Consider the following 13,366-nt stretch of genomic DNA (forward strand, 5'->3'; position numbering starts at 1 on the left):
GAGTGTACGGGCTCTTGTTTTGAAATATGCTGCAGACCTTAGGTGCATTGTGTTCGCCCTATTAAAAAAAAGAAGGCGAAAAAAATGGATAAAGGTGAACCATAATGAGTTGTATGACAGCAAAAAGAATAGTAGAAGAAACAAGTAAGAGCGTGCTAAGTTAGGCCAGGCCGAATCTTTTATACCCTCCACCATGGATCGAATTTGTCGATCCATGCTATTGTAGATATAAACAAGTTATAGTCCGATTGGAACCATAAGTGAATTGAACGTTAAAGATCATAGTAGACGTCATTGGGTAGTATTTCAGTCCATTCGGGTAAGAATTGCTCCTTGTAGGAGCTCAAAAAGCATTATCGAGAGATCGGTTTATATGGGAGCTGTATCAGGCTATAAATCGATTAAGACCATATTAGACACGTATGTTGAAGGTCATGGAAGAAGTCGTTGTACAAAATTTCAGCAAAATTGGATAAGAATTGCGCCCTATAGAGGCTTAAATAGCCAAGATCCCAGATCGGTTTATATGGCAGCTATATCAGGTTATGCACCGATCTGAACCATATTTATCGCAGTTGTTGGATGTCACAACAAAATACTTTATGCAAAATTTAAGCCAAATCAGATAAGAATTGCATCCTCTGGTGGCCCAAGAAGTCAAGATCCAAGATCGGTTTATATATTGCAGCTATATCAGGTTATAGAACGATTTGAAGCGTACTCAGCACAGTTGTTGGAAGTCATAACAAAACATTTCGTGCAAAATTTCAACCAAATGGCCCGGCGCTAGAGCCTACAGCGCCGCCTAGCTGTCCACGTATATAGTGACAGTCCAATTGTGTAGCCGACCGAAATTGCCTTTAATGTCTTCAGAACTGTGAAGACATTCGTTTGAAGCTCCATACGTCCGGAAGCAGCTCAATGAAGACTCCTGTGGCCAATATCGACGACCAACGAGCCTACATAGAATGACTTGCATACAGCATACCGCCTCACTATCAACCAGGCAATGCCTTGGCAGCCGGTTGTACGTACCGGTTGACCCGATGGAGGTCTTAATCGGCAGGGGCTGCCCCCTCAGTGTATAACACACTGCTACAACAACAACAACAACTATCGACCAGAAGAATTCTCAAAGTTTGAGGAACGACCGTTTTTTGTCTTCCTCGCTCTTAGTGCAAAGTCCTAAGACCGAGAGTGGTCAAAGAGTTTTACCCTCTCCTTTTTGAAAGGCCTGAGAATCCTATTGATAACAAGAAGCCACAAAAAAACAAAACCTCTATCTCCAAATGCCCTTTGTTGTAGCTAACCACATCTTGAAGGGCACTGTCAACCTACCGTAGGCATTCTGATATACAAAGCTACATACCAGTGAAGAATCGAAAATAGCAGGCAGTATACCATTTGCTCCCTTCGACTTGTAGGGTTCGAACGCAGTTAGCGCCAAATCTATCTTCTCCTCCTAAGAGGAGAAGATATATATATTGACGTGTCGACTCACCTTCCACATCACTAAGCATTACTAATCACTCATCAACAACTCCTGTCAAATACTCTATCTCAGCAAGCTCCGCTATTGGCAACATGGACTAACTACGTTTAATGTAAACTCTGGAAGATAGTTTCCACTAAGGCTAAAAAATGGAAATGTGTAAGCGAAAATCACCGTTGGGGACTTTTATCGTTATAAAATTTTTAATTTTCTTAGTAATTGTTACCAAAGAGACTAATTTTGTTATTGTTAATTTTCCCTACAGAAAAGCCCAGTCAAACACTTCAACATCACCCTCCTCCACATCCTCATCAACTATGGATAACAAAGAAACGGCTATAATAGTAAATTTGATTTTTATTGCTTTGATAGAGAAGGCACTAATCTTTCTAACCCCTGTAGGACACTGCCGCCGATGCCATATCCAAGAATCAATTGACCGGAAATCAAATGTTATGCTCCTTGAACATTGTGGAATATCGTAGTTTGGTAAAGACACTAGTTGGTGGAGTTAAGACCATAACATGGGGCTTCGTCAGTTCAAAGGTATGTTGAAATATGAGCTTGTGGGTATTTTGACAGCTGATTTTTTTGCAGTCACCCTCTGTTGATGTCACCAAACAAAAGCAAGAGAAGCTGTTCCAACCCTATGAAGTCAGTATTTATATAGATTTGGTACATTGGGCAATGGAGGCTTTGGATATATACTCCATTAATACATCGCCAGCCAATCAATTGAAGACCTCGGGTATAATACCCAGAACAAAGGAGGAGAAAGAGGTTTTGGAGCACTTTAGTGGCATAGTAAGTGGTCATTTGTATCTTCTCAAACTCTTTGTTTAACCCCAACCTCTTTATTTTTTTGCAGTTTCTTATGATGCATCCGCAGAACTTTCAAGAGGTTTTTGCCACCACCATTGATTTTATGGTTGAACGTATACACAAGAATCCCTCACTGCAGATAGTGGCCAATTCGTTTTTGGCCAATCCACAAACGTCTCCACTCTTTGCCACTGTGCTGGTGGAATATCTTTTGGGAAAAATGCATGAAATGGGCACTAATGTCGAGCGTTCCAATTTGTATTTGAGGCTATTCAAATTGGTCTTTGGCAGCGTAAGCCTATTTCCAGTGGAAAATGAGCAGATGCTTAGACCTCATCTGCATAGCATAGTGAATCAATCTATGGAATTGGCTTTGACTGCGGAGGAGCCTTACAACTACTTCCTTTTGCTTAGAGCCTTATTCCGCTCCATAGGAGGTGGCTCTCATGATTTATTATATCAGGAGTTTTTGCCTTTGCTGCCCAATTTATTGGAGGGTTTAAATCGTTTACAAAGTGGCTTCCATAAGCAACACATGAAAGATTTGTTTGTGGAGTTGTGTTTGACAGTGCCAGTGCGTTTATCTTCATTGCTGCCCTATTTGCCCATGTTAATGGATCCTTTGGTCTCGGCCCTCAATGGTTCAGCCACTTTGGTTAGCCAGGTAAGTTGTGAAATTTTTTAAAGAACTGACCTCTTTTTCATGATTTTTAATTTCTTCCAGGGCCTTAGAACTTTGGAGTTATGCGTTGATAACTTGCAGCCGGACTTTTTGTACGATCATATACAGCCTGTACGCGCTGCTTTGATGCAGGCTCTATGGAAGACATTACGCAATCAGGACAATGCTGCCATGGTTGCCTTTAGAGTCTTGGGTAAATTTGGCGGCGGCAATCGTAAAATGATGACCGAACCTCAGTGCATTCAATATACCAACAGTGAGATACAGCCCACTTCAGTTGTGGCCTATTTCCAGGAGCATGAGAAGCCCATAGATTTTCCCATAGACAAGGCCATTGAGACAGCCTTGGCTGCACTTAGCTCAAATGCCACTGATTCGTTTTATCGCCGCCAAAGCTGGGAGGTCATACGTTGCTTTTTGGCAGCCTCCATTAACTTGGATGATGAGAAACACACCCTGCAGAAATTCTTTCTACATCCCAGTTTTCTGGACAACAACATTGTAAATGTGCCCATCAATCAAAATAAGATAGAGGACTATCAGGCTCGCAAAACTTTGCAGAATGCCTTGACCGGTATGTTTGTGGCCTCCGCCACCAAAGACTTGAGGGAATTTGTCATACCCATAATGTTGGCCATTGCCCGCCACTTCACCATGATAGCAATAGCCCAACAGGCGGGCCCATTTCCAGTCAAACAATACTATTCACTTAATGGCATAGATCCTTTGGTGTTGGTGGATGCCTTGGCCATTTGTATGGGTCATGAGGAAAAGGAGCTATGCAAACCGGGTCAATTGTGCATACGGCTGATCCTGGAAACAGCTTCCAATATTTTGGGCAGCAAAGAGCGAGCTTGTCGTTTGCCTTTAATGCAGTATTTGGCTGAGAAGATGACTGCCCTATGCTATGAAAGGCCTTGGTATGCCAAAGTGGGAGGATGCAAAGCCATACAGTTGATTTATCAACAGTTCTCGCCACGCTCCTTGTATCAGCATTTATTCTCCTTTGTCAAGGCATTTATGTTTGTGCTTATGGATTTGGAAGGCGAGGTCTCCAATGGAGCCATTTACATAGCGAAAACTAATCTAAGATCCCTGTTGGACTTGTGCATGAAACCCAAGGAGTATGAGACCAGTGAAGAGATAACAGCAATTAGAACCAAATCCACCTATGACGTGGTGCATGAACTCTGCCGGCAAGTAACAAGTCCCAATGCCTTGGTGCGCCAGGAATCCATGGCCTCCTTGAAGTACATAGCCCAATTGCAGAATCGCACTGTCTCCGAAGTCATGGATCCCCACAAAGAGGTCTTGGCCGATATTATACCACCCAAGAAGCATTTGCTGAGACATCAACCCGTCAATGCCCAAATTGGCCTAATGGAGGGCAATACCTTCTGCACTACCCTAGAGCCCAGACTGTTTACCATTGACCTCACCAATAGCTATCATAAACTGTTCTTCCATGAGCTGTTGACCTTGTCCGAGGCCGAAGATGCCACTCTCATGAAATTGGATTGCTACAAGAATGTCAATAACTTGGTACCCCTTCGCATAAGTGCTTTGAAAGCCTTGGCCGCTTGCCATTACATTACGGATACCCAGCATAAGGACAAGATTATCAACATCCTCTTCAAGCTGATGGAACATAAGAAGCCTGAGTTGCAAGAAGCCGCTTTCAAATGCATGAAACGTTTCAATGCCGGCATCCAGATTGACAAGAAGGAGATACACAATTGCATTAGACCTTTGCTAATATTATTGGGAGACTATCGCAGTCTGACGCTGACTGCCACCAAGCGTTTGTCCTATTTCACCCAGCTGTTCCCGCATATGTTCAATGAGAAGCTGAGTGAGCAAATACTGGAGCTTTGTCGCAATCTCTTGGATACGTCTATACAAATTTGCAAACAGGGCCAGCAGGGGGGAAACTTCTTTGCTGCCATACGTGGTGGGGAATATGAACAGAAAGTGGTTTGCCTCATCGAGATGTTCCATCAAATCACAGCTGCCACTCCCAAATATATAGAGAATCTATGCCAATTGGTCTTGCAAACGGAGAAAAATCTAATGATTGAATCCTCCTCACCCTACCGGGCTCCCTTGCTGAAGTTCTTGTTACGCTTTCACACCCAGACTGTGGAGTACTTTCTCTCCGATATGTATATAGTGGATGCACAGTGGAACCGCTTCTTTATCTATTTGCTCAAGCACAAAGATGGCAAACCCTTCCACGCCGACCTCAAATCGCCCAAATGCATTAAGGCCTTGATACGCTTGATTGGCTGTGGACAAATCGACAGTTCCATTATGAGCGATGAGCAAAAGCAGGAAGTCCAAGAGCAGGCCATTAAAATAGTCTACACCGTTATGGAATGTGACGAACAATGGATAGCCGTGCAGACGGACTTGATTAACTGCCTCAAACAATTGTGGCAATATAATTTGAGCAACAGCTGCCAGGAGAACGTCATCAGCTACAAATGGCATTTGGTGGGCAAGATCCTATTAAAGTATTTCTCCCATAACACCAATGAAATTGAGCTGCTGTTCCAGCTCTCCAGAGCATTGTGTTTGCACTTCATTCCTGATTTCTATTTCCTAAGAGACTTTTTGCAAAATACTGTGGCCCAAAGCTACACCGTCTATTGGAAGCGTCAAGCCTTTTTCTATTTCATAGAGAACTTCAATAATGCCTCGTTGTCGGAAGAGCTGAAGGCCAAAATAATAACCTCCATACTGGTGCCCTGTTTTGTGGCCAGTTTCGATAAGGGTGAAGGCAATAAGCTAATAGGCGCCCCACCCACACCATTCCAAGAGGACGAGAGTAACATAGTGTCGGTGTTCATTAACAGCAAGGTGTTTGATCCCGAAAAACCCTATGCCAAAGATGATGCTGTCAGAATTGCTTTGCTGCAGTTCGCTTGTCTTTTGGTGGAAAGAGCCTCACAGCACATACACGATGGTGATGCCACCAATCGCACACAAGGCAACAAATTGAGGCGCCTTATGACCTTTGCCTGGCCTTGTCTGCTGAGTAAGAATTCGGTGGATCCAACAGCACGTTATCATGGCCATTTACTCTTGGCCCATATCATTGCACGCCTGGCCATACACAAGAAAATCGTATTGCAGGTATTTCATTCTCTGCTGAAGGGTCATGCCTTGGAAGCTAGGCCGGTGGTGCGACAAGCCTTGGATGTTCTAACGCCAGCTATGCCATTGCGCATGGAAGATGGCAATACCATGTTAACGCATTGGACCAAGAAAATCATAGTGGAAGAGGGTCATTCAATGCAACAACTTTTCCATATTCTACAATTAATAGTGAGGCATTATAAGGTAAGAAAATTGGTCGAAGGCAAATAGAAAGATAGAGCGAAGACGGTTTTTTTTTTTATTCTTTTAGGTCTACTTTCCGGTGCGCCATCAACTGGTTACTCATTTGAGTAATTATATGCAACGTTTGGGTTTCCCTCCCAATGCTTCGCTGGAACACAAAAAACTATCCGTGGAATTGGCCGATGTAATCATCAAATGGGAATTGCAACGCATTAAGGAAGATGAAACTGAGAGTAAAATCTCTAATTTGGATGATGAAATGGACGATAAGACCTCCGTGAAAAGAAGCGGTGATGATTTCGCTGAATCACATCGTAAGAAAGTGACCACAGACGCTGGCGCCCGATCAAGTAAGTGGCCTTGTTTTCAGCCAACTGATAAACGATAATAGAAACTAATTTTTGTCTTATCATTCAGGCACCTCGGATGCTGCTATGAGCTCGAAAATAGATGAAAGCACTCGCTCTATAGGAAAAGTACACTGCGACACAGTATTAAATTTCCTCATAAGACTGGCCTGCCAGGTCAACGATAGTCCACCAACCATTTTGAATTCGGGTGATAATTTATCAAGAAGGTAGGTTGATTAAAAAAAACGAAGCTTTAAATTCGACCAACTAAAAAATATTAATCAAAAATTTCTTTAGAAAATGTTTTGCTTTATAGAAAATTTCATCGCAATTTGAATTTCTTAGAAAGTTTTGCGAAACTTTGTTTTTATAAAAAATTTCGCCGAATTTAGTTTACATAGAAAATTTTGCCGAAATTTTTTTTCTCTAGAAAATTTTGCGAAGATTTGATTCTATGAAAAATTTTGCCGCAATTTTTTTCTTAGGAAAGAAAATTTTACTTTTCGCCGAAATTTGGTTTCCATAGAAAATTTTTTCTATAGAAACAAAATTTCGATGAAATTTTCTATAGAAACAAAATTTCGATGAAATTTTCTATAGAAACAAAATTTCGAAACTTTTGTTCCTATAGAAAATTTCGTCGAAATTTTTTTTCTATAGAAAATTTCGTCTAAATTTTGTTTCTATAGAAAATTTCGTCGGAATTTTGTTTCTATAGAAAATTTCGTTAAAATTTTGTTTCTATAGAAAATTTCGTCGAAATTTTGTTTCTATAGAAAATTTCGTCAAAATTTTGTTTCTATAGAAAATTTCGTCGAAATTTTGTTTCTATAGAAAATTTCGCCAAAATTTGGTTTCCATAGAAAATTTCAAAATTTTGTTTTATTTAAAAAAATTTTGTTAAAGTTTTTGGTTTCTATAGAAAATTTCGTCCAAATTTTGTTTCTATAGAAAATTTCGTCGAAATTTTGTTTCTATAGAAAATTTCGTCGAAATTTTGTTTCTATAGAAAATTTCGTCGAAATTTTGTTTCTATAGAAAATTTCGCCGAATTTTTGGTTTCCATAGAAAATTTCAAAATTTTGTTTTATTTAGAAAATTTGGTTCAAATTTTGTTTCTATAGAAAATTTCTTCCAAATTTTGTTTCTATAGAAAATGTCGTCGTAATTTTGTTTTTTTAAAAAATTTCGTCTAAATTTTGTTTCTAGAGAAAATTTTGTTCAAATTTTGTTTCTATAGAAAATTTCGTCCAAATTTTGTTTCTATAGAAAATTTCGTCGAAATTTCGTTTCCATAGAAAATTTCGCTAAGATTTTGTTTTTACCGAGAATTTCGTCCAAATTTTGTTTCTATAGAAAATTTCGTCGAAATTTTGTTTCTATAAAAAATTTCGTCGAAATTTTGTTTCTATAGAAAATTTCGTCGAAATTTTGTTTCTATAGAAAATTTCGTCGAAATTTTGTTTCTATAGAAAATTTCGTCGAAATTTTGTTTCTATAGAAAATTTCGTCGAAATTTTGTTTCTATAGAAAATTTCGTCGAAATTTTGTTTCTATAGAAAATTTCTTGGAAATTTTGTTTCGATAGAAAATTTCGTGGAAATTTTCTTTCTATAAAAAATTATGTTTATATTAAAAATTTCTTAGACATATTGTTTCGCCGAATATTTGTCTAAATTTCGCTGAAATTTTGTTTTTTATAGAAAATTTCGCCAAAATTGGTTTCTATGGAAAATTTCACTGAAATTTAGCTCTTATAGCAGATTTTGCCAAAAGGGTGCCGAATTTTTGTTTTCCCATAAAAAATTTTCTATAGAAAATTTCGCCCATATCGTTTTTAAAGACGCAAAATTTTATCTTCTGTATCCTTCCAAGTTTTCTCAAAATTTTCTTCTCAAATTCTAGATGCATCATCTTACTGAAAACTGCCATGCGACCCGATGTCTGGCCGCAGCCATTTGAACTCAAACTCAATTGGATGGATAAGCTATTCACCACCATTGAATCGCCCAACACCAATATCAATAACATTTGCACAGCTTTGGACTTTTTGACATTTTTACACAACATCATGAAGCCCGATCAGCTATTGGCAATCATTAGACCCATACAAAAAGGCCTTTCGGCTTGTATCATTCATCAAAATACGAAAATTGTGCGCTTAATGCATGGTCTGATAACACGCCTTATGACAATTTTCCCTCCCGACTCGCAGCATAAGAACGATGAGCTGGACATCTTGTATAGTGCCATCAGTAAAATGATTGTGGACAATTTGACCTTTTACGAGAAGAGCCCTCAGCCAAATCCTTCGTCGCTCTTTGGCACTTTGATGATTTTGAAAGCCTGCTGTGTGAACAATCCAGAGTATATTGATCGTCTGATGCTGCAGTTTATACGCGTCTTGAATCGTCTTACCAAGGAACACATTGCCATGCAAAATAACAATGCCCAGGCTATGAATCCCTCGGTGGAGGGAAACCATTTGTCGTTGGAGTTGTTGATTCTCTCGTTGGATATGATCAAAAATCGAATTGTCATTATGAGTGTGGAGGTGCGCAAGTTGCTCATTACCAGCATCATAGTGAGCTTGATTGAGAAGTCCATGGATGCGAAAATTATAAAATGCATCATAAAAATGCTGGACGACTGGGTGAGGGTTAAGGAGCAGAATACCATGGTACAAATACCCTCGATAAGGGAAAAATCCATTCTGTTGGTCAAATTGATGCAATGCGTTGAGAAAAAGTTCTCGGACGAGAGTGAATTGCACATTCAATTCCTGGAAATGATCAACTACATATATCGCGATGAGTATTTGAAACAGACTGAGCTGAGTGCCAAATTGGAGGGAGCTTTCCTAACCGGTTTGCGCAGCCAAAATCCCACCATCAGGGCGAAGTTCTTCGAAATCATAGATGCCTCCATGAGACGACGTCTACATGATCGCCTGCTGTACATTATTTGCTCACAGGCTTGGGATTCCATAGGCACCCATTACTGGATTAAGCAATGCATTGAACTGTTGGTGCTGACGGCCAATACCATGACCGCCATACAAAATGCCAATGACACGCACAAGATACCCAGCATAACATCCATCATTAATATGGCAGACAATGAGGAGAAGAGCCAATTTGTCATCTACACCTCATCCTCGCAATCGGATTGCATGGATATGCCACAGAGTGTCGATGATAAGGATGAGGAGTTTGATGTGGACATAAATTTGGATTTGGTTAATCAGCAAACCACCGATCAGGCCGATACTGACCGTCTGTTGCCTGTAAGGAAAGTGAAGATATGCCGTCTTATCAATCGTCACATTGAATTTTTGGAAATAAATCGAAAGATACGTACCGACCAATTGCTGGTGGCCACTTCACAGCTCTGCCACATGGACACTAGCCTGGCTGAATCTGTATGGCTGGCCATATTTCCCCGCATATGGTCCATCTTTAGCACCGACCAACAGCAGACAATCATCAAAGAGGTTATACCCTTCTTGGCTTCGGGCACCAATATTATACAAAAGGACTGTGCCCCCAGTGCCATAAATACCTTTGTGGAGGGCCTCACACAATGTAATCCCAAGATATACATACCCCCCAATGTCTGCACATACCTGGGAAAGGCCCATAATTTGTGGCATCGCATGACCCTAGTGTTGGAAGAAATGACCTCGAAGGTTAATCTAAGCAATCAATCATCTTTCATGGACTACTGTGATCAACAACAGGAATACAATGGCAATCAAACCACTGTCCATGACTCCCTTTCCCTGATGTATTCAGCAATGCATGAGGAAGATTTATGGGCTGGCCTTTGGATGAAATATGCCCAATATTCGGAAACTAATCTGGCCATTGCCTATGAACAAATGGGCTTCTTTGAAGAGGCCCAGGGGGCCTATGACTTGGCCATGACCAAATTCAAAGAGGACCTCTCGAATGGCCAATGCAATTCTCACATGAATAGCGAGGTATTGTTATGGGAAAATCATTGGATACGCTGTGCCAAAGAGCTCAACCAATGGGATATTTTACTGGACTATGCTCAAACCAACAGGGAGCAGCATGAAATTCTCATAATGGAAAGTGCTTGGCGTGTGCCCGATTGGAATCTCATGAAAAAGGCTTTGTTGAAAATAGAACAAGCCTATTCCAAGCAATATGGCTACAAAGTTAATTTGTACAAGGGCTTCTTGGCCATTCTCCATCCTGAGGAAAGGCAATTGGCCAATGTGGAAAAATATGTGGAAATTGCCTCGGGTCTTTGCATACGCGAATGGCGTAGGCTACCACACATTGTGTCTCACATTCACCTGCAATATCTGCAGGCAGCCCAGCAAATCATCGAATTACAGGAGGCCAGTCAAATCCACCAGGGTTTACTACAATCTCGCAACACTTCCTTGCATGATATGAAGGCCATTGTGAAAACTTGGAGAAACCGCTTGCCTGTAATCGCCGATGATTTGTCCCACTGGTCCGACATATTCACCTGGCGTCAACATCATTATCAAATAATCACGCAACACTTGGAACAGACTCCAGATCAGGGCAATACAATGCTGGGAGTACATGCTTCAGCCCAGGCCATCATATACTTTGGCAAGATAGCAAGAAAACATAATTTAACGGGTGTGTGTCAGGAGACATTGTCGCGAATTTACACAATACCATCGGTGCCCATTGTGGATTGCTTTCAGGTAGGTACAAATAAGTCTTACAAACACTAGACCCCTGCATAAAGTTTTCTAAAGGAAATCTTCAATTTAGCCTGACAAAGTAAGGCTTCCTACAGGAAAACTTCAATTCAACCGGGCTGAATGTGGCGTTCATTTATGAAAAATTGTAATTCAGGAAATCTCCAATTCAGCCCTATAGAATAAGAGTTTCTATAGAAAATCTTCAATTCAGCCTGGCTGAATAAGGTTTTCTTATAGGAAAACTTTAATTCAGCCTGGCTGAATAAGGTTTTCTTATAGGAAAACTTTAATTCAGCCTGGCTGAATAAGGGTTTCTTATAGGAAAACTTTAATTCAGCCTGGCTGAATAAGGTTTTCTTATAGGAAAACTTTAATTCAGCCTGGCTGAATAAGGGTTTCTTATAGGAAAACTTTAATTCAGCCTGGCTGAATAAGGTATTCTTATAGGAAAACTTTAATTCAGACTGGCTGAATAAGGGTTTCTTATGGGAAAACTTTAATTCGGCCTAGCTGAATAAGGTTTTCTTGTAGGAAATCTTTAATTCAGCCTGGCTGAATAAGGTTTTCTTGTAGGAAATCTTTAATTCAGCCTGGCTGAATAAGGTTTTCTTATAGGAAAACTTTAATTCAGCCTGGCTGAATAAGGTTTTCTTATAGGAAAACTTTAATTCAGCCTGGCTGAATAAGGTTTTCTTATAGGAAAACTTTAATTCAGCCTGGCTGAATAAGGGTTTCTTATAGGAAAACTTTAATTCAGCCTGGCTGAATAAGGTTTTCTTATACAAAAACTTTAATTCAGCCTGGCTGAATAAGGTTTTCTTATACAAAAACTTTAATTCAGCCTGGCTGAATAAGGGTTTCTTATAGGAAAACTTTAATTCAGCCTGGCTGAATAAGGTTTTCTTATAGGAAAACTTTAATTCAGCCTGGCTGAATAAGGTTTTCTTAAGGAAAACTTTAATTCAGCCTGGCTGAATAAGGGTTTCTTATAGGAAAACTTTAATTCAGCCTGGCTGAATAAGATTTTCTTATAGGAAAACTTTAATTCAGCCTGGCTGAATAAGGTTTTCTTATAGGAAAACTTTAATTCAGCCTGGCTGAATAAGGTTTCTTATAGGAAAACTTTAATTCAGCCTGGCTGAATAAGGAAAACTTTCTCTCTCACTCTCTTCCACACTTCCTCTTTTTTTCTTTTCTTTTTCAGAAAATTCGCCAACAAGTCAAGTGCTACATACAAACAGCCTCCTCAACTGTCAGCAATGATTTAAATGAAGCCTTAGAGGTTATCGAATCTACCAATCTGAAATATTTCACCGCTGAAATGAATGCCGAATTTTATGCTCTCAAAGGTTTATTGCTTGCAAATATTGGGCGCTCAGAGGAAGCTGCCAAAGCCTTTAGTGCTGCAGTTCAATTACATGATGGGCTAACAAAAGCCTGGGCCATGTGGGGTGATTTTATGGAACATCTTTTCATACGGGACAAACAAATTTCACATGGTGTTAATGCTTTAACCTGCTATCTACACGCCTGTCGCCATCAAAGCGAAAGTAAGACCAGAAAATATTTAGCCAAGGTTCTATGGTTTTTGTCCTATGACAATGCCACCAATACTTTGATGAACACCTTGGAAAAGTATGTTGTGGGAGTGCAGCCTTCGTACTGGCTACCTTGGATACCCCAGCTGCTGTGTTGTCTGGTACAATATGATGGCAATGTGATATTGAATCTCTTGAGTCATGTAAGTTCAATGAAACGGAACAGAAGAAAACTGATTTCATATGTGATTGATTTTCTAGGTTGGTCGTTTGTATCCCCAAGCGGTGTACTTTCCTATACGTACTTTGTACTTGACTTTGAAAATAGAACAACGAGAAAAACACAAAACCGCAGAACAGGCCTCTGGCAGGCCTCATAATCATGTAAGGACAACCAAATACTTATTTCATTAGTTACCCACTTAATGG

General features: G+C 40.0%; 1 protein-coding gene across 1 annotated transcript in view; it reads left to right on the top strand.

Annotated features, from left to right (window-relative positions):
• LOC106082409 (transcription-associated protein 1) overlaps positions 1-13,366 on the top strand; it is a 30,181-nt gene that overhangs the window by 3,635 nt on the left and 13,180 nt on the right. Inside the window, exons 7-16 of the mRNA XM_013244899.2 lie at positions 1,758-1,836; positions 1,895-2,038; positions 2,090-2,296; positions 2,361-2,978; positions 3,039-6,338; positions 6,406-6,688; positions 6,756-6,915; positions 8,594-11,399; positions 12,604-13,140; positions 13,199-13,321. Of these exons, the coding sequence (XP_013100353.2) occupies positions 1,758-1,836; positions 1,895-2,038; positions 2,090-2,296; positions 2,361-2,978; positions 3,039-6,338; positions 6,406-6,688; positions 6,756-6,915; positions 8,594-11,399; positions 12,604-13,140; positions 13,199-13,321 (8,257 nt within the window). The remainder of the gene's footprint in view (positions 1-1,757; positions 1,837-1,894; positions 2,039-2,089; positions 2,297-2,360; positions 2,979-3,038; positions 6,339-6,405; positions 6,689-6,755; positions 6,916-8,593; positions 11,400-12,603; positions 13,141-13,198; positions 13,322-13,366) is intronic.

Source organism: Stomoxys calcitrans, chromosome 5, assembly GCF_963082655.1.
Source record: "Stomoxys calcitrans chromosome 5, idStoCalc2.1, whole genome shotgun sequence".
Taxonomy (NCBI): domain Eukaryota; kingdom Metazoa; phylum Arthropoda; class Insecta; order Diptera; family Muscidae; genus Stomoxys; species Stomoxys calcitrans.